Here is a 22,670-nt window from a genome sequence, read left to right as displayed (position 1 = left end):
GCCACTTCCCAGCAAATTAGGGACGCTGTTGGTCCTGGGGTATCGGCGAGAACCATTCGCAACCGTCTCCATGAAGCTGGGCTACGGTCCCGCACACCGTTAGGCCGTCTTCCGCTCACGCCCCAACATCGTGCAGCCCGCCTCCAGTGGTGTCGCGACAGGCGTGAATGGAGGGACGAATGGAGACGTGTCGTCTTCAGCGATGAGAGTCGCTTCTGCCTTGGTGCCAATGATGGTCGTATACGTGTTTGGCGCCGTGCAGGTGAGCGCCACAATCAGGACTGCATACGACCGAGGCACACAGGGCCAACACCCGGCATCATGGTATGGGGAGCGATCTCCAACACTGGCCGTACTCCACAGGTGATAGTCGAGGGGACACTGAATAGTGCACGGTACATCCAAACCGTCATCGAACCCATCGTTCTACCATTCCTAGACCGGCAAGGGAACTTGCTGTTCCAACAGGACAATGCACGTCCGCATGTATCCCGTGCCACCCAACGTGCTCTAGAAGGTGTAAGTCAACTACCCTGGCCAGCAAGATCTCCGGATCTGTCCCCCATTGAGCATGTTTGGGACTGGATGAAGCGTCGTCTCACGCGGTCTGCACGTCCAGCACGAACGCTGGTCCAACTGAGGCGCCAGGTGGAAATGGCATGGCAAGCCGTTCCACAGGACTACATCCAGCATCTCTACGATCGTCTCCATGGGAGAATAGCAGCCTGCATTGCTGCGAAAGGTGGATATACACTGCACTAGTGCCGACATTGTGCATGCTCTGTTGCCTGTGTCTATGTGCCTGTGGTTCTGTCAGTGTGATCATGTGATGTATCTGACCCCAGGAATGTGTCAATAAAGTTTCCCCTTCCTGGGACAATGAAATCACGGTGTTCTTATTTCAATTTCCAGGAGTGTATATTAAGAACAATAATTGACCAAGACTGAACCCTGTGGGACACACGAGCACTCATTCCTCGCCAGGTGACGCTGCTGTCGCCTGCCCAGGTTTATATCGATAGTAGGTTTTATCTTACACCTATTCTCCTAAGCATTTCGAACAACTTGTATAATTTCACGTTGTCGAACACTTTGCCCAGGACGATAAATCCTGTGAACATATATTGACTTTTCGTAAGTCTAACTTCCATTTTCAATCTCGTCAGAATTGTTTCTCTGGTACTTATATTTTTCCTAAATTTAAATTTATCGTTATCTACGTAATGCATAATTTTCTATTCTTTTATTGTGTGTATTATTCATATCAGCAACATGGACACAGAATTACAGACTATAAACACCTCAATGTCAGGCTTTTCGAGGGATCTAGGGCGTATCCTAAGATCGATGAAATTCTATTTTCAAATATTCAGAGTGGGTTCAGGAAACATTATATGTGTATATATATCGTGCAAAAGGAACAGGCAGGACTTCTACCAGTCCTATTTAAGCGCGTGTTCCAAGTGATGTAAAGTACTGTGGTATGAAACACAGCATATAAAAAAACTGTGAAAAGGAGGAGTCGTGTAAGTCATCAGCACTTCGCACAAAAGGTATGAAATGTGACGCTGGTTTGTGTTTACAATGTTTCGAAACATACCATAAATATCACTAAACCAAAAATTGCATATTAATCTGTGTTTGTTGTTTTGAATCGGTTTAAAAGAATTATTTTGTTCAAATATTGCGTGATTTCTGTTAAGATATGCCTATAATACTGTCACTAATAGAATTTTAATGTCGCAGGAAAAATTTAAATTACGTATTTAAGTGCCCAACGTGTCCATATGGATACGGTATGCTACAGAAAAACTAAGATATAGAAAGGTCAAATAATAGCTTGTTTGCACTATTTAGTTGTATAAAAAGTCAAAAATTTGAAAATATTCAAAAATGTCCAGTTTTGAAAAGTTAGAGTACCGGTATTTAAGAAAGTTATAATATAGCTGGTAAATTTATGGAGTCGATCAGTTCGTTCCTACTACAAGAAATAACATTGCAAAACGTTCTGGAGTCAGTAGTAGGAAGGCGAATGGAAGATTTGACAAATGGGATCTGGGAAAGCGTGTGTGTCTTGCAAGGGAACCGCATATAAGTCACTTGTGAGGCATTGCTTCAGTGTGAGGAGTCCTTACCTTGAAAGCTGCCGAAGTGGGTGACTTCGAGCATGGCATTAACTAGCAGGTTTCCTTAATTAGCTACAGCTCATTTTTCATCAAGATCTACAGAGGTAGTTCAGTGAGTTCGTGGAATCAGATATCAAGATAAAGTAAGCAAATTATTGGCAGAACCTAAATGTAACTTTACTCGCTTGCCATGCATTTTTAGCACTAATTACTGTGGTTATTACGCATCGTGTTGCTATGATAGCCAGCTGTATTATTAAAAGCCATTTTTTATGTTCACGTACTCATTTTTTTTCCTACTGGAAACCATGCATTTGGTTATTTTAAAGTGAGGTTATTCTCTTTTATCTACACCAAACACCGGAGAGGTCGTGTTTCGTGCGCCATCCGCCCAAGTTCGTTTCATGTGTGAGATCCGTATCTTCTTAGTAGTTGCTGCGCCGTCACTATTTAAAGACAAGAACCCATTTGTCATATGGTAACAGAGTTCCTCGCTATTTAGGCAATGAGTCCATCTCGCCTACAAAACTACGTCCGTGTCCACTTAGAACCTCGATGACCGCCTAGGAGTACTTGGAGCAAGCAAGGCACTGAATCATTCGAAGAACTTTAATTGCAGGGCACAGACAGAGAAGGAAAGCACAGAGGATGAGTTCTAAACGTAGATGTCTCATAGGAAGGACAAGACAATGCGCACGCGGTATGATAAACACGTGGTAGACGACCCTGTCGCATGATACAAGAAAAATGATAGGTAATGAAAAAAGAACGCTGATAAGAATTCTGAACATTTACCTTGTTCTATAGACTGCAACCATGTATCTAAAAACATCATAAACTTCGTTTCGCAACAAATACGGCATTGAACTTTCAGGAATCCATTTCACCAAGTAGGTCCTACTGGTATACTGGAAACGGAATTTATTTTGTTCTTCCCAGAGCTTGGGGAACAATTATTGTTGGCTTTTTGTTCAAATTCCTCAGGCCCTTCTGCGATACCCCGGGTCACTCCAAAGATGTACTTTTGGGAAACTGTCAAAACTTTAAGCAACTAAGTCAAAAGTACCTGCCTGATACTTTTTCAATCTAGCAAGCTTTTGTGTTCAGTACATTATCACCAGATTACTGATGGAGAAAAATATTCGGTACGAAATTGTTTATGCAATGTGGAAACCACGATTACGCCTAAACTGCCCAAAACACAAGGAAACATCTTCGAAGCATTTCACCTTCCCAGCCGAATTTCGCTGCGACACATATTGTAACTCTCTTAACGCACTGCCGGCGTCTGAGTGCCACTTCGTGTATACTGATTCCTATTGCAATCAGATCTGGACTCATTGCTTCACAGGCCAATGGTAGAGTTTTGCCGCGCTGGATTAGCCGAGCGGTCTCAGGCGCTGCAGTCATGGACTGTGCGGCTGGTCCCGGCGGAGGTTCGAGTCCTCCCTCCGACATGGGTGTATGTGTTTGTCCTTAGGATAATTTAGGTTAAGTAGTGTGTAAGCTTAGGAACTGATGACCTTAGCAGTTAAGTCCCATAAGATTTACACACATTTGAAAATTTTTTTGGTAGAGTTATTTTTACCGCTCCAAGTGATGCTGTGCATTCATATTAGTGGGATTTTAGCGAGCTCCCGACAGTCGTGATGACGCGCACTGACCTTTCCGTTTAATTGGAATTTCAGATGGGGCCCATACGGTTTGGCCTATGTCTCATCCAGTGTAGTGATACAGTGAAAGAAAGCCTTTCCTTCGCTCTCACAGCGTTCCATGTGGGTATGAGTACTGTCGTATCATAACTGTTTCCGCATTTCCGTCGAATCATGCGAAATCATCAGGAAGCACTTTTCTTATGTCCAAGCGTTGTTCCAAAAGTTGTGCACAGTCATACGCTCTACTCCTATCTCTCGAGGCCCACTCACGAAACGTCTGGCATCGATCGGGGTCGAATAACTAGGCAAGAGCAGGTGGATTTTCTTTGATAGGGATCCACCTGGCCTCGTTGAAAGCTTTTACCCATGTTGCTACTGTTCTACAAGGCAATACGGATTCCCCGAAAGCCTCTTGAATACTTTGATAACTCCATCCTGCTCTACGTCCTCTGGCACATTCAATTCCAGCTCTGTCATCCATGTCTCGAAAACTTCGTGACAGACTTCAGCAGACTTCATGCGACTCTCTTTTTCTTGTAAGTATTCATGCCTATGATGAAAAGGGAGAATCTACTTGCAGTGAGGTCTGTAACTGACTTGATTTGTAATCGACGTTATTTCATTACATTCTGTTGTATGGCATTGTTTCCACTATTTAAATCCGAACCCTTGTTGATTTTACTGTGTAATGTTGAGTAAAGTAAATGTAGAAGATATACATCGCAGAAGATGCAGTTTCAGGTACTCAGCGTAAGGACAAAACACTTTGTAGATGCACAGTGTCTGTACTGTATGCTGAGGGGTTGGGATGTGAGGTGCCGCTGACCGACCCAGAATCGCACACAGCGCGGGCGGCCTGAGTAGGCGTCCTTTGAGCTACTGTGCCGTGGTGTGGCGCGTCAGCGCACACGCCTCTCAGCTCGCAGGCGGCAGCCCGAGGTCAAGGCCGACACCTGTCTGCCGCCTGAACTCCAGCAGGAGCAGGCAGAGGCGCTGCGAATCTGCGCTCAACGTCTGGCGATAAGAAGGCGCGGGCAACATGCGTATTGTCGTATTCCGTTTGAGCATCTGTCCTACTTTTACCGTGTAAATCATTTTTCCTTACATTCTCAGTCGAAATTCCTTTAATTCTTCTGCTCGACTAGAGTGTTTTTCTCTCTTGCAAGGTTTTTGTTACACTGTAATTACAATTTGCCATTAAATTCCACGCCATTCTTACTGAAATTCAATCAATAAGCTGGCAGAATGCTGCCCAAAACCGATGAATTACGACTGCGTACTCGTTGAGCACTGAAAGCTGTAGGTGAATGCCTGTAACACAGGCTTTGAATAAGTGGTTCTACGGAAAATTTAAACCGAAATCGAGCGGAAAAAAGTACTGCCGTCCAGCAAATAAATTAAAGCAACTTTCACCAAAAAAATGACATACGCGAAAGTATATAATAATACAAGGAATTTAACAACTGACATATTGACAACTGTAAGCATGCGACCTTGGTAATATTCGTATAATAATTTATTACATCCAGGATCGCTTAGATGTATGAAAAATATTCACATTATCCGTTACGGCAAATAACTGCCATCTTCAGATGTGCTTAACCCTCCTGCGGGCTCACTAAAGTAAAGTACGCCAAATGCAAATTAAGTACAGTTTCGCGAGTTTAGATCCTTTGTGCGGTCAAGGAAAACAGGTATTCCTTCAGTGTTCCTTCGGCTACTGTGCTGATAGGTTTTTTTCCATTGTCGAACACCTGATGCGCGTCTCTGAGAAGTTTAACAGTGAATCCGTCACATTCGGCGTTCAAAGTACACCGAATGCTTGACTACGTAAAAAAAAAGCTTCTTCTTGTTCAGATCGCGTAAAAAAAAGTCACAGCTGACAAACTTTATGAATTGCCTAATACTAACTACGATTCTGAAATTGAAGACGTGGATGACGACAATTCCTATGAAGAAGATTAAGCCTTTGTCTACTCCGAGCATTATTCACAAAGTGAGCAAGAATATGATCCTGAAGATGATTGTTTGGAAGGTAATAGTGGGATTGTAAGTGAGATATATTTCATAGGTATTTCATAGGAAGAGACAGAGTAAACGGAAGAAAATCTGCGGTGAAAGTAAAAGCGAGACGAAAAAAAAAATCACCAAAACATTTTTGTTTATCGTTGAAGTTATAAATTGTGTATCTTAACAAAAGAAACCATTTAATTAAAATGATAAAACAAAAATGATTTATCTCATGAAGTTAGCAGACTGTTATGTATTATGGGCCCCTATACATAATTCTACTAGGTGCATGCCATCTTTAGCAAAGTGTGTGACTTAAACAACTTGAGATAATAATAATAGAATACTATTCCTAAAATAAGGTTGCAATGAAGTGATGGATATGTGTCAATCCGCGTCGTGTATAAAGTACGCCATGCGCCTACTAACGTAAGCAGAATGTATCCGCTCATTCGAGGACTAATCCACAAAAATCTTCGTACAGATGAACAAATAGTTAGGCGCTTTGAACATTATAGTTTTTAACGCCTCAGTGAATGTACATATCGTAACATGATAAAAGACTCCGCCTTCTTTTTATTCTTAATGTTACGACATAGTTGTATTTTAAGCGTTTTTATTTTGTTCGGAAATATAAGTTAACTTTGCCCGACGAAAATCTTTCCCTATTTTATCGGACACCTGACCTTAATAAGTCATAGGCACATACGTCATTTTTTCGTTCTTAGTGCAGAGTTTGTCCTACTTCTTAGATGTGGTTTGTCCTATGCTGTAGTTCCACTTTTTCTTTTATCTTCTTGTTCAGTGATGTCACATGATTGTTCCACAACCGTTGTTTGGTGCTATATGTTTTAAAATATTAAGTTCTTTTATCATTTCATTTACAGTCTGCGACAGTTTGAGGATTCCAGTGACCATAGCATGGAAGTTTACAGTTTTATGTTGCTGTGGATGGCAGGACTGCACGTTAATAATGACGTCGGTGGTCGAAGACTTTGTTAAAATGGATATTTCATGTTTACCTCCAATTTTGGTTACTGTCAAACCTAAGGAACTGAGCGGTCATATCCTTCCATCTTAGCTGTGAAAGTTATATCGGGATACATTGCACTTAATCTGCATTTAGTTCCGCTTCATTAGCTTCGGCCAATATAATAAAGTCGTCAAGATACTGTTTGCTGTACACGATTTTTTTCTGTTATTTGTGGGAATCTACTGAAGAATCTGCATTCAAAGTCTTTTATAAATATATCTGCAAGTGTTCCAGATAAGCTGTTCCCCATTGGAAAGCCGTCACTTTGCTGTCACATTTTGCCTTGAAATAATTGAAATCCAGCACCAACTACAAAAAATCTGTTCACCAATGCTTAATTTTCCGTACCTATTTAGGTCCTTCTTAATGATTTCAGTAGTTTCTTTGACTGGGACGTTTGTGTTATATGAATCGAAGTGAATGTGATTCGTTGCGTATTGTAAAACCTCTAATAACGTTGACGAATTCAGGGCATTGTTATGCTGTTAAGACTGCTGAAAGCTATACGTCTTCTTCAGCTTGTCATTGAGTATCATATTTTTAGCTTGGTATCTGATATTGATAACAATTGGATGACTTCGACGATTCCATTGCTTAAAAAAATATCACTTTTTTATAAATGTAATCGTTATCATAATTAATAATTGCCGTATCTACCTTTTCTGCTTTCCCTTCAGCTTTTTAATTGTTTTAATTTCGTTTAAATTTTTATTTTCACTTTTCGTTTCATTAGCTAACACTTTTATAACTTAAACAATGGCGTCGACTTGTTGGTATTTACACATCTGAGCCAGTTATGAAACAGTTTTAGTTTCTGTTGAAATGTGATTCATTTTCCGTCGATGACGAACAGTTTCAGCTCAATGACAGGACAGTGAACCTAACTTATATCTTAATCTTAACAAGGGTCTGATATATAATGCTAAATTAAAATATTTTATACAAAATACAAAAGCCAGTAGAATTTTAATTTTCAAAATTAAACAGAATTCAGCAGAACCTAAAAATGCAATAGTAGCTCTAATGAATAAATACCAACAAATGGTCACGAATGTTAAAGTTTAAAAAGGTAATTAATGAAAAAAATAAAAATCCAAACGAAATGAAAACAATTAAGAAGCAGAATGGAAAATTTCAGGAGAATAATGCAATTGTAACGAAAGCAGATATGGACAATACGGCAATTTTACGATTACATTTATAAAACAATGAATTTGCTTGAAGACAACGGAACCAGCTAAGTCAATAAGAAGAACATTCTTAACAAATTTGAGAAAAACGTCAGGAGGAATCACAGGATGCAGCGAGTTTTCTAAACCTTCGTATGGGAGACTGATATTTTGGGACACCTGTAGCCTAAAGACATCGTTAATCACCTGACGTGAAGACATTACATTATATTCTCATTCTCTCTAGCAATAGCAGGACAGCATCTAATATCAGGACATTTATGTTGGCAGGTCTCAAAATGATCAACATCGCGGGCGTGGTGTCCATCGTCCTGTTCTACGTGCTGATCCTAGCGGTGGGCATATGGGCCGGCCGCAAGAAGGAGGCGGGCAACGACTCCGAGGAGGAGGTGATGCTGGCGGGCCGCAACATCGGCCTCTTCGTCGGCATCTTCACCATGACAGGTGCGCACTGCACACAGCTGCCGCTTCAACACGCGTGGCTCGGCAGGCTGCCCACATCTGTGTGGTGCGTCGATGCGAGGAAAAGATATCTTCTAGTGCGATAATATCCAAGGGCGTGACAATGTTAGGCTACTGTAGAATCTAACGAGACTTGGTTTCAATAAACCGAAATTCGGTGCATTGAAATAAATACCTTTTTCGGAATCATAATCCAACGACGCATACTATTTATCGGCTTGGAGTGTAATAATTGCTATCAAAAATCTTTCAAACGAAGTCAGGAAGTGTTGGATACAATTAACACTTACAACTGTTCATATTACAAGTTTGTGTCATTAATTGGTTTGTTGGTGTCACGCCGAAGGAAGGTGCCTGAAACATATCTCTTACGTTGTTTTTTTTGTTAACATTAATTCTAAAAACAAAGCCTACATTTTTAATTTTGTCTTATATATTTGGTTTACATTTCATTCTATTTTGTTGTCGTTGGTGTTGTGGACCGAAGAGTGATTTGGTGCATCTCTCGATGGTGATCATCCTGTTCTAATTAGATATAATATCTTCCCATTATTTATCGGATACACGTATCTAATATACAGCTTTGTTCCGTTACATCACATGGCGAAAACGCGGATTCCTTTCCTGTCAGAACTGCCTATCGTACATGCTTGATTTCTGTACAACAACACATTCCAGAAAAGCTTTTCAGAAAATACTTCCTAACACTTAAATCAGCATTCAAAGTAAACTTATTTTTTCCACAAACGCTTTTCTGGGCAACCTGCATTTTGTATCCCATATACTTCGGACATAATACGTTATTATGCTACCAATATATCAAAATTCATCTCTTACTTTTACTATCTCATTTACTAATTTAATTCTCTCGGAATCGCCTGATTTAATTCGATTACATTCCATTACCCTTGTTTTAATTTGTTGCTCTTTTCAAGACGTCCATTCGTTTCAGCTGCTCTTCCAATTAGTTTGACGCCACTGATAGGACTACAACGTCATCTGCAAACCATAAAATTTTATTGCTTGTCCCTGCAATTTAATTCCCTGTCCAAACGTCGCTTTGGTTTCCTTAACTGCTTGCTCAGTGTACGGATTTAATAACAACGGGGATAGGCTACAATATCTACCTCACTACCTTCTCAGCTATTGATTTCCTTTAATATCCTTCGTCGCCTACAGCTGGAATCTAATTTGTGCACAAGCTGTACATAACCTTTCGCACCTTGTGTTTTATACCTTCTACCACCAGCCTATGAAATATCTTACATCACATTTATTGAGGGTTAGCTGTCGGCGTCGGGAACTTCTTGAGGCTTTTCGCCGATGATTCTGATTATACGGTATAAAGAAGTTGCAACGTTCGAGAGGTGTAACGAATTGCAAGAAGACCTTCAGGTGTTTGGTTCGTGGGGCGCTCAACTGCGCGGTCATCAGCGCCCGTACACAGTTCCAATTGTTACGCAGTCCATTTTTTACGAAGTCCAAACTAGCCACTGTCACGAATGATTATGATGATGAAATGATGAGGACAACACAAACACCCAGTCCCCGGCAGAGAAAATCTCCAATCCGACCGGGAATCGAACTCGGAGCCCCATAATCCAGAGGAAGCAACGCTAGCCACTAGACCACGAGCTGCGGACAAGACCTAGAGAGAATCTACGCTTTCAGAAGCGATTGGCATTTGATACCCAACATACACAAATGTAATGAGTACAAAGAAACGGAAACAACCGCTATTGTACGATTACATGATTGCTTTGAAAGCAGTTAAATACAAGGGCGATAACAAAGCGTCTATTCGAAGGCCATACGGTCCAGAATCTGTATGCCAATCACACAAAGTCGTCTTGAGCACTGAGACAAATATCCCTCGGACGCGCTATATTGAAAATACCCGTTTTGTAAAATATCGTGTCATTCTGCGGCAAGAAATCCTTAACTGCCTCTTCCGACAGGAATCTTCGACCCATCAAAGCCTTTTTTAACGGACTGAAGGTGTGATAATCGCTTGGGGAGATATCGGGAATACAGCGCGAGTGCTCGAGTCTCTTCCATTTGACTTAGTGTAGCTTCTGTGTTACAGTATTTGCGACTGGGAACGTGTATTATCATGAAGCAGCAACACGCCTTATCGCTGTTTCCCCGGACGTGGCTTTCGACAGACATGCTTCCCCACACACATTCTTCATTCTCCAGTGGATGTCTGCCTGTGTTTGCCCTTCGCCAGCCAATAAAACAATAAGAGCACATGGTCCTGTTTGGAGACATTTGGTAATAAACTCACAATAGTTCACAGTTATGCATTTACCATATGCACGTCGGAACGACGCGAATGCCACACTAAACCCTCGCTTGGATGTCGGTGCTTATATACCCACATCGGAGTAGCGCTACGTTGCGTATAAGTTACAGAAACGCTCTCAAATCGGAGCTTTCTGATCGTCCATTACACTTTAAAAATCTGAGACTATGCGTTCCGGACGATTTAGCTGACCGACCACATAAAACTAAGCTAAAGAAAGGGAGAGACCAAAAGCAGACTGATTCTTTGGAAGAATGCTCAGTTGTAGTCCACCCGCGAAGGGGGTACCTTATACAACCATCGTTCGGTCTATATTTGAATACTGATTGTCTGTAGCAGCGTCATATTAAATGGGATTGATAGAAAAAAAAAACAGAGATCACAGTGAGAGCAGCGTGTTTTGTCAATGTTTCATGTAGTAGCCGCGAAAGCGTCACGAAGACTCTCGTTCAACTGCACTGGCAGACGCCACAAGAGAGACGTTGTGGTTACTGTCAAAATTCCGAGAGCAGACTTCCCTACGTGAATCAAACAATATACTGCTTCCTACTTAATGTATTTCGTGAAATGACCATGAAAACAAGATTACAGACATTCGAGCTCGCATGGAGGCTCAACATAAATCGTCCTTGCCTTGCACTTGCCTTGAACAGGTAAGGGGAGGCGAGGGGGCGGGAGCGACAGCGGCACGAAAAGCACCCTCAGCCACACAGCTTATGTTGGTTTGAGGAGTTGTGATGTCGATGTAGACGCAGCTTGTGGTTTTTTCACTACGAGATAAGCCAGATGGTGTAATGTGACAGTAGGTGGCCTTCGTCTACAAAGCTCGAATTTGTTAGATTCGGAAACAGAGATTCCAGATACAGGTAGCGACAGGCCATCGGAGTGAGAGGCGCGTATGACGGGTCATCCAAACTACACGCAGACCCAAAATTTGACCTGTTGTCGAAGTGGTCAACTGCAAGCGTGGTCTATTTTCCAAACAGGTTAACTGCACGTGGAGGTCAATTTTTGAGTCAAGTCAACAGCAAGCGGGGGAAAACACAAGTTAAGTTGGTGCTACAGCATTTTCCATCACATTTTCAGGGATTTTCTATGGCTGTAAGCTAGATCAGAAGGATGTTAAAAAATTCTTGATAAAATACTCATTCCCTTAATGGGACTCTCACCAATGTATTAAAAAAGTCGTGGAATAACAAAAACAGCGTTTAAAAAAATTCAGTCTGTCTACAGTTCCATTCCTGCAATTTAAAATCATTCCTGTATATACTGCACATGGTTTACACGTTTCGGCGAGGCCTGTCTGTATCATTCATCTGATTGCAGGTGGTTGTTTGTCTCTGAAAATTTTGTAATTTGTGGGAAGATTCTATGGAAGTAAACTGCTGAGGTCATCAGTCCCTACGCTTACACACTAATTAAACTAACTTATGCTAAGGGCAACACACACACCCATGCCCGAGGGAGGACTCGAACCTCCGACGGGGAGAGCGGCGCGGCTCTGAGTCTAACGATAGCATCAACAAAAATATGTATTTGTGGATGTGCGCTCTGAAAATTAAGGCCGAAAGCGCTGTGGAATGCGTCACAAGCGTTAGTTGCCCTTGCAGAACTCGTAAGCCCAAATTTCGTGCGAAAACTCACATTCTGAGACTTAAGTTCGTAGTCAAGTAATCAGCAAAACATGTAACATTTTCACTTTCGGGTTTAATGATCATTAAACACAAGCACCACCAACTTCATCGAGAGGGAGAAAAGCCAAACCAAACAACCAGTGCAACGAACTATCTTTATCAACAAATCCAGACTTGAACCAAGGACCTCTCGTTCCGCAGCTGCTCACGCTAACAACAGGACCACGGCGCTCGTGAGCTCACATTATCCTTGATATTGCATATCTTGCGCATGGACTACTCAGTTTGTATATTTTACTAATTTTTTCATAGTTCCACACAACTTATTCCTGTATTATCGATTGATCTGTGTTCAATTTTTCAAGGCCTATCCACTGTGCCAACTTATAACTAAATCTGAGGGGGTGCGATGGGGAGGTTCCCTTGTGAGTAGCAAATAAAACACTCGCGCGCAGTCAACCTTTTTATAACATACCTCATCGTGCGCACTCGATCTGTTTGCTGACGTAACGCTGAACCTTCACTCGCACAGTCGCGCAAACAGTAAACCTTTTCGCGCGTAGTCGATAGACATCCGCGGATAAGCGCACGGGTCGCAGACGGCAGACACGTGTCTGCCGCTGGATGGGAAGCCACAGGAGCGGCGCGCGTCGATACGGAGGGCAGGCCGCGGCCGCTGAGCTGAGTCCACACCTGCCGAAACACCGAGCAGGACCGCTGCTGGCAACAGTTCTACGACGCGTGTCCCATTTCTCGCAGTAGACCAGGAGATTCGACTCATTGTGTGACACTATTGTCTACCGCAAGTAAGAGAACTGTGCGGCAGTCTGACTACCTGGAGGTGAATGTTTAAATGTTATTAGATTGAAGAACAAAGTTAACATCTTGTCAATCCTGGTCGAACAAGAACGTTTATGTATGAGCCAGGTGCGATCACGGGCATAAGGAGCTAAAATGTATCCCCAGTAAAAGCAAAACCTTCAGTTCAGTTAAGCTGTTGTAACTGATTAAAACCATTCTCTGCGGATTATAGATTAACCTGCATCACAGCACACGATCTCAAGAACGTTAATTCGTCCACAGCGTACATCGTTTCATAGGAATAAACGTTCACCACTAATTCGCGTAACTACGAGAGCGCGCTGAAAAGTAATGCCTCCGACCTCTTTATGGGCAAACTCTTAAAGCTTTTTAAATGAAACATATCTTTATTCTTTTTGAGTACAAATTTGTTTCTCAACATAGTCACCCTGGCGGCGAAAACTGGAGATCAGTTTGCTGTTAATGTCACTGTAGAGTGTTTCACTTTGTTGACGGAGCTACAATCTCACCTCTATTTGCACCGCTTCATCACTAACGTTTCGAAACAAATGAAAATAGTTTGGGGCTAAATCGCAACTCGTACGGAGTATGAACCAGGAACTCAAGGCGTCGGATTGCTGCAGCTGTCGCACCGACATAGTTACATTAGACACAGCACTCTTTAGAGCTGCAAATATGTAGACATATAAAATAAACTCGTAGAATGTTAATAACTTTTGTTTTATCTAAAACGTTGAAAGGGTTTTCGCATAAAGAATTGGCAGGAATTACTTTTCAGCAAGCCGTCGTATTGACAATTGAATTACAATACTTCGCTGTAAATTCTACTTCAGCAATCACAATGAAAGGCTTTAATTTCAAAGAGACGCCAGCTACATATCAAAAGTCTAGAATATCTGCTGTAAGGCAAGTCCAAGTATATTCTCCCAAAACTGCGCTAATAGCAATGCGCTGTAATATATCCGCACGGATATAAAGTCTTCAATTCAAATCAATAGCCCACAAACCGTGGCCTGGCGCATTAAAGATTACGTGTTTCATGAACACAGTGGAATAAAGGACTGAATGCAAAATATTTGGTGGCATCAGTTATTTTCATTCATTAGTCATGGCTCCCCGTCGTTGCGATGGGGCCGGTATCGCAGCCCTACCGTCGTAGCTCATAGAGCTAAGTGCCGGGTAGTTTCGTTTTCCGTGAGGCACTGCAGATCGCTGGGTGGCTCATTGCGATCGATAACTTGCGTAACATTTTTTGCAAACATTAGCACATGACATTTCACTTCGCTTACACCTCATCTGGTGGCTCGACAGCAAAGCCTAACAAAATCTGCTAGCCTTTCGATACATCTGAGTATCAAGTGATGAATTGACGGCGTTCTAAGTGGTCCACCAAAGCCGCATAACTGCGTGGTGAGACAATTAGAACTGCGTGCTTTCGAATGCTCATCGTACATAAAGTTAGAGGAGATATATAAAGATGAGACTGGAGAAGAATTTGACAGTGCACTGAACGAAGTAGAAAGAAAGCCCCCACAGTAGACGACATTAGCTCGCAGTTATTGAGATCCTTTGGAGAACCTGCCACGACAAAACTAATCCACGAGAGCACGAAGTATTAGACAGAAGAAATAATCTCAGGTTTCAAGAAGATCGTAACAAACCCAATTCTAAAGGCAGAAGGTGTTGACAGATGTGATTCTTACCCAAATATCAGTTTACTAAGTCATGGTTGCAAAATACTGACAGAAATTATTTACAGAAGAATGAAACATTTGGCGAAAGCTGGCCTCAGAGACGATCAATTTAGACTCGGGGAAATGTAGACCATTCGAGGCAACACTGACCCTGCAGCGTATCTTGGAAGACAAGTTGAAGAAAGTTACGTTTATAGCATTTGTAGATTTGGAGAAGCTTTTGACAATGTTGAGTGACATAAAATACAGGGAGCGAAAGGCTGTTTACGATTTGGACTAAACCGGACTGCTGTTATGAGGTTCGAATAACATATAAGGGAAGCAGTTTTTGATGAGGAAGTGATGCGTGGTTGTAGCCTACCCCCGATGTCATTCAGTCTATACACCGAGCAAGCAACAATGGAATCCACGGAGAAATTTGGAAAGGGAATTAAGGATTCAGGGAGAAGAGATAAAAATTTTGCACTTTACTGATGACACTGTAATTCTCCTTGAGACGAAAAATGACTTGACGGAGCAGTTACGGGGAATAGATATTGTCCTGAAAAGAGAATACAAGATGAATATTAACAACATTAAAAAGGGTAAGGCAATCTAGTTGAATTAAATCCGACAATCTGAGGGAATTAAATGAGGAATTCGGACGCGTAAAGAAGTAAATGATCTTCAGTATATGGGCAGCAAAATAATTAATAATGGCCGAAAGAGGTAACATATCATGCAGACCACAAAAAGTAAGAAAGCAATAAAAAAGGAGAAATTTCTTAACATAGAATATAAATTTAAGTATTAGAAAGACTTTCGTGAAGGATTAGTATGCACTGTAGCCTTGCACGGAAGTGAAACATAGACGATAATAAGGTCAGATAAGAAGAGAGTAGAAGCTTCTGATATCTGCGCTACAGATAATCCTTGAAGATTAGATGGGTAGAGCGAGTAACTACGGAAGAAATAATGATTCGAATTGAGAAAAAAAGAGTTTTATGTCATAAATTGGCCAAAAGAAGGGATCCTTGACAGGACAAAACCTAAAGCATCAAGGAATTGTCAGTTTAGTAACAGAGAGTGGATGTTTCAGTGTTGTCCACTCAAGCTTTGCGATCTTGGCTGTGGTTTTCTCCGTGACCTGTGGCCGCTTATTATCAGCTTCAACTGTCTGACTGTCTGAATACTCTGCACACAATGGCTTATCGTACTCTCACTCCGACTAACCACGGGTATGACAGCCAAAATCAGATTATGAATGCGCCGTACATTATTAGGAGTTCGTATGGTGACCCGCCTACCGCTGCGCAGGATATCCCGAGTAGCACCGTGGCCACTTCCACCAGATAATCTCCTCGCCTGACGACTAAGCCTTCTGTGATTAGCAGCGTCGTCCCCATACAGCTTCATCAGTCTTTTGTGAATGTTTGTCACCGTCTCGTTCTCACAACACTACAACTCTGTAACAGGGCGTTGCTTCAGACGAAAATCAAGTGCATCAGCCATTATTAGAGAGTGCTGCGACAGCGTGACTCGTGGAGACAGGTGGAAATAAATTTGAATACAGCAAGAAAGATTGTTTCTATGACATAATTTATTAGCAAGATGTAGGACAGAAGTTGAAAATCTTGAAAAAAAAAAGATTATATCTTTTCGAGGGACCTCGTTAATGTAAAAGTAGTATCGAATCGTTTGGAAAGGCTTTCTTGATTCTCACCCACTGGGCACTGCTATTTTGAGAAACGTGAATATTTCTTTCATGTAACTTTTAAGTGTAGGTGAATGTTGTGAGTACGTCTGGGTATGGCCTATTGTGTAGAATCGGGTTGCTGATGGTAGTGCAACACAGGAAGAAGGAGAAACCAAGTGACCCAGTATTGCCGCACAGCTTGTTCCTCTCGATTACTTGTTCTGATCGTTATTAGGAACAATAGAAGTATTATCATTTGAGGGGTGTACGCCAATAGCTTCACTCTTTCGCCAGAAATAAAAATAACAACTGATAGCTGCTCTTCATCAGCGCGTACTTACAGTCCAGCCAACAACTTACGTGCGTCTATTTTCTACTCGTGAGACACCAAATCACCAGTATGAAACATACTTCCCATAAGGCACCTCGACAGTCTACTGTAACTGCGCATGAAATCTCTTCTAAACTGCTCCGTAGAAAACTTCCTGTCAGATTAAAGCTGTGTGATGGACCGAGACTCGAAACTGGGACTTTTGTCTTTCGCGGGCAAACGCTGTGCCAGTTGAATTACCCAAGCACGACAGCTTTACTTCGGTCAGTACCTCGTCGCCTACCTTTCAAACTTCACAGAAGTTCTCCTGCGAAACTTGAGGGGCTGGTACTCCTGCAGGAAAGAATACAAGTGTGTGAATTCTTAAAGGACCAAACTGCTGAGGTCATCGGTCTCAAGACTTACACACAACTTAAACTAACTTATGCTAAGAACAACACACACACACACCCATGCCCGAGGGAGGACTCGAATCTCCGGCGGGAGTGGCCGCGCAGTCCGTGGCATGGCGCCTCTAACCGTGCGGCAACTTCGCGCGGCAAAGAATACTGGGCAGATGTGGCTTAACCACAGCGTGGGTTATGTTTCCGGAATAAATTTTTCTCTCTGCTGCGGAGAGCGCACTGATATGAAACTTCCCGGCAGATTAATACTGTGTGCCGACCCGGAACTAGAACTCGGTACCTTTGCCTTACGAGGGCAATGATGCAGGGTGAAAATTTCATTCTGGGAAAATCCCCAGGATGTGGCTAAGCCACGTCTTTGCAATAGCCTTTCTTCCAGGAGTGCTAGTCCTACCAGTTTCACAGGAAAATTTCTGTTAAGTTTGGAAGGTAGGAGACGAGGTCCTGGCGGAAATAAAGTTTTGAGGAGGTCTCATAAGTCCTGTTTGGATAGCTCAGTTGATAGAACACTTGCCCGCAAAAAACAAATGTGCGTGATCAGAATGGGTACTCCTTATAGGCGGATTCGCAGTGCATTTCGACCAGAAGGCACTAAACCCCATGAGCAGCCAAAAGAAATGGAGAACTCGACGAGGATGCTTTTTCTAACATATGCTTGCCGTGTCCAAACCCTTCCATGGGCACGTTTTGCCGAGCTTATTAAAGGTGACAGTTGGTGGTTCAATGACTTGCTATGAACCACCCATGCCATACTTTAGAAAAACAAAAAAAACGTTTAGGAACCCATTTTTTTGAGAATTTGTGTGAGAATGTGGCTTCTGATGCCCCATGAGATGATACTATCAAATTTTTTAGGAATTTTTTGTTATACAAATTGACACTGAAAAACAAAATAAAAATATACATGATTCCTAGACTATCATTTCTTCACAAAATAATGACGAAAATTTAAGTACTGGATGTTATGGGACCGTCTGAAACGTGGAACTACACACAAAGCGACATTGCAATTGGAGGATATTATTCTTGACCTGTTTTCTTCTTTTCTTGTACTGCACATACAACAATGCTTATACTTCACAATTCACATTGTTTCCGCTACAGCCTTTCCCGCGAATGCTGGGTAGTTCCTTCTTATGGATATGAACAAATTTCATGGTTCACTCTGTCCCTCTATTAAGAACTCATGTCCTACATGGAGTTAAATGGTAATCATCCTTTCTTCGAAGTAGATTATTTGGAGGAACTAATTATGAGCTAGAATCTGGGTGTAGCAAGGTGATGAGCGAAAATAGAAGAATGTTTGAATTAAAATTATTTATTGTTTTATATCAGAGGTCGATTTCTTTTAAATTAGAAAATCAAGTAATATTTTTTCACCACAGAGACTATTTCAAAACAAATCGTTAGGTTCTAAGAAATACCCAAAAATTTATCAAAATTACAGATTCTGTAATACATACAGGCAAATAACTGACATAGGAAATAATGCATAAACATCTGTGAAGCAGACAGAATACAGAATAGAGAGTGCGACAGTAAATGCCAAAAATTAAAAAAAAATTACGTACATAACTGAAAGGTAATCAAAAAAATTGCTATCTCACTACTGCGCACAATTGGGGAAAGCAGAGATTTGAAATAATATCTTCGTCCGTGCAGCGGACTTACGAACCAGTAAATTTGAATCGCGAGATGAGAAAATTGGTGTTAAAATTTTAAAGTTGTACATAAATGGCTGTGAAGGAACCAAAACGAATTGTCATTTCACTAATGTGCATATTCATAGAAACCAGAAAATTTAGGATATTTGTGCGTATGAGAAGCAGACTTCAGCATCAATAAACACCAGTAACAAAAAAGAAAAGTTTAAGAAAATTTTCACATCTGAGGCACAGAGATTTGGATGAATAAATTTCATAATCATAAAAAGCAGAAAATTTTAAATGTACACGTCTGTGAAGCAGACTGAGGGTTTTACCAGGCACTTTTATGAGCAACGAAATCCTAGACAAGCGAAGGGCTCAAGCATAAAAATGAGGCAAATAGAGTAACGGTTCGATTTCGGCCGACTTCCCAGCCAGTTGCTCGACAAATTCTAAAACGTTCACACAGGGTTTAAGTTAAAGCGGCTGACAGGCAGTGTGTGGGCATCCAATCATTACAGTAACTTGACACACGACAGTTCTTTTAGTCCGCTAATATTCAGGTAACAAAATGTATATAAATAGAGACTTAAATACAGGAAACATATAGACCTCATGGAGATGATACTCTCTTACAATGAAATTAGTATTTGTTTTAAACAGATTCTTTTTGCCAGGACGCTGATCCACGCAAAGGCCTCGGCCAAACACGGTCAGTAGAGCGATCCGAATCAGTTTACAGTCAAAAAAACCAACACACTCAGAAGTGACTGCTTAGGGAGAGGTTCTTGTCTCTCGAAACCTCAGCAACACTTAACGCCCACAAAATGTTGCTAACCGTCGTTCCTGTATCAGGCTGAAGCACATCACGGACAGCGCATGTGACCATGTCCACCAGACAAGGCTGGAAGAACACGCCCTTAGTCCAGCCCCAGGATACGTCACGTGACAGCACAGAGTAATATTGACAGCTCCTCAGGTGGCGACGGTTCCGCCCGCAAAGTGAACATCCATTGCAGACACGATGAGCAGCCAAAGCGGCTCCAGTGTACGAGTTGCTATACTACGCGAGGCTGCATGAAAACATCCAAACTCAAGCACATCGCGTCTGAGCTGCGCGCGTGCTTAGACCGCTTGTTGAGCTGGCCCAGACGCCACCAGTCCTTAAGCACAGGAATCGACATAGTCTGGCGCACGGTTCACTGGAAATGAACACTGTGACTTCCACGACGGCAATAACGCCTTGACCCGAGGCGCTGATTTATAGTGAGCAAATTCCATATATAGGGTATCCCAGAAATGTTGCGTCAAGCTTCGAGGGGTTGTAGAGGGTGTCTTGAGGAACAAATTGAACCCATGTCTGGAAATGACATCCAAAGACGCTACAGAGCGTGGAAGTTAAGGCGCCGGTGGCTCCGCTAAGCCTCTCCTTCTGCAGCAAACGTGACGTAATATGCTGACGAACCGTTGGGGGAATGTCTTGTTTTATTGTTCAGTGATTGCGACTGATTGCCACGCTCGAGAAGATGACACTGTCTGCTGCCTAGAACGGCCTTCTTCCTATGAACTCGACGCTTTGTTGCCATGGTGGACAACGGTTTTGGACACGGGTTTCCATTTGCAGTTTATTTTTCTTCTGTAACCCTGCAAAGAAAACAATGATTTTCGGTATACAGTAGAAAAATAAACAGCAATTGGAAACCCATGTCCGACACTTCATCCACCAACAGCAAAAGAGAATCGCATTCAGAGGAGACAAGCCCTTTCTACGCAACAGCTAGTTCAATCTTTTCCACTGGCGATCGTGGCCATCAGTTGCGATCACTGAATAACAAACAACATTACAAGACCTTCCACGTAAGGCCCGTCAGCGCTCAAAGTCACGTTTGCTGCTGAAGTTGTGCCCCAGCGGCAGTAGCCGGCACCTCTAACTTCGACACTCTGTAGTATCGTTGGATGACATTCCCGGACACCGGTTCCTGTCCTCGATATGGTTCTTAAGACACCCTCTAGAACCCCTCGGAGTGTGTCGTAGCATTTCTGGAACACCCTGTATAAAGAGTCCTAATCTCTTCTAGAGTGATTATAATCAAGATAAAATTCGGTGACTCTAATTTGCAGATAGCAAAGAGGAAGAAGATTCTGGCTGATCCTACAACTGCGCTTTCCTATAGGAATGCCGGCAGCGCCTCTGCTGGGGGCTCCCTAAAGAGTCACCACTATGGAGGCCTCAGTTTGCATGGCCAGGCCGGCGAGGCGCGACAGCTTCCGGGAGGAGCCAGGCGCCTTGGTGAGGGGCGGTCGGCCCCCGCAGAGTCCTGCGAGGCCGCGACCTGGCCACCGGCTGCTGGCCGCTGGCCGCTGGCTGCTGCATCGACCGCGCTATATTTAGCGGCGCGCCGCACGCCAGGTCGCGCTGGGTCAGCGTGCACGCCGTGCCACGCCACGCCACGACGCTACGGGACACCGCTTGACCCACGACCGCCGAAGGCTCTTCCCCAACAAAGGCGATAGTGGCAGGGGCGAGGCGCACGTGCTGTCACAATACCCTCGCCCCAGGCATATGCATCCGGCCGTAATGTAGGTTCCATGTTTGTCAGGAGAGAAGACTGACAATTGGAGTGCGCGGCTTTGGGTCTATGTGATTGACAAATACAGCGGAGACTCTGCTACACTTCTGTAAAAATAACTTCGTGGTTAAAGTTTCAGTGAGACGAGTGGCGGAGGCCAGGCGTCAGCCAAGTACAGCCCATTTCCAGACAAGCTGTATTGTCCATTATGCAGGTATGTGCGTAATAGTGAGCAAATATTACAACAACAAGTAACATGAGCTCAGATCACTACCAAAGAAGACATTGTGGTGTGCACACTGTAAGACCTTCGGTACACACACCATCAAATTATTTGACTTGTCGCTCTAACGAAGTAGGCGACTGTTATCAATATGTCTCGTGGTCTTATCGGGGCGTGTTTATCTTCTGCCGTTAGGTCAGACGATAGAAATGCCACTTGCACGCTTAGAGTAGCAGATTGACATTGACCAACTTTAAACAGAACTTGATTAATTTTCACACACATTTATTAAAATAATAAAAAGCATAGACATTACATAACTTGATTCTGGATGCTGTTTACAATTGACAATCTGAAGTTCCTCTGGTCTTGGTACGTTGATCTTATTCTCACATATCTCTGATACTTGACAAAGTGTCTACACCTTTATCTTCATGGCTATATACAGGAATATGGTAATCTTATCAGGCGCAGACTGAAACTTGACTATAGACTGGTACAGACTAATGCAGACTGGTACAGACTGGTGCAGACAAATGCAGACTGACTAATTGGAGGTCTGTACACCCGTTATAATACCTCGCACGTTCATGTATCACTGTGTGAGTGTGATCTGCGAGGAGAAAAGGTTCTACGTTAGCAGCAATCTCATTGGCGGCGTTACATATTAATACGCGGATCGTCAGAAGCCAAATTTGGTCCGTCTCTAAGGGAGCGCCATCTCGTAGTGTGGAGATGGACGAGCGCTGCGCCTGCGCTGTTGTGCTTAGCGGGGCGCGCTCTAGTGGGAAAGTTGTGTACGCGCTGACTATGTGGAACTATGTACACAACACACATACAAGGCTGTCTTAAACACATCACTGACATTCAGAGTTCTAGTTCAAAGGTCT

The 22,670-nt window shown here is 42.6% G+C and overlaps 1 protein-coding gene across 1 annotated transcript in view; it reads left to right on the top strand.

The window, feature by feature from the left end:
* Window positions 1-22,670, top strand: part of LOC126182131 (high-affinity choline transporter 1) — a 337,466-nt gene that overhangs the window by 141,611 nt on the left and 173,185 nt on the right. The window contains exon 3 of the mRNA XM_049924826.1: window positions 8,285-8,458. Coding sequence (XP_049780783.1) covers window positions 8,293-8,458 — 166 coding nt within the window. The 5' untranslated portion in view covers window positions 8,285-8,292. The remainder of the gene's footprint in view (window positions 1-8,284; window positions 8,459-22,670) is intronic.

The sequence above is a fragment of the Schistocerca cancellata genome, chromosome 1 (assembly GCF_023864275.1).
Source record: "Schistocerca cancellata isolate TAMUIC-IGC-003103 chromosome 1, iqSchCanc2.1, whole genome shotgun sequence".
Classification (NCBI taxonomy): Eukaryota; Metazoa; Arthropoda; class Insecta; order Orthoptera; family Acrididae; genus Schistocerca; species Schistocerca cancellata.
The sequence above is the reverse complement of the archived record's forward strand: the minus strand, read 5'-3'. Positions and strand labels throughout refer to the sequence as shown.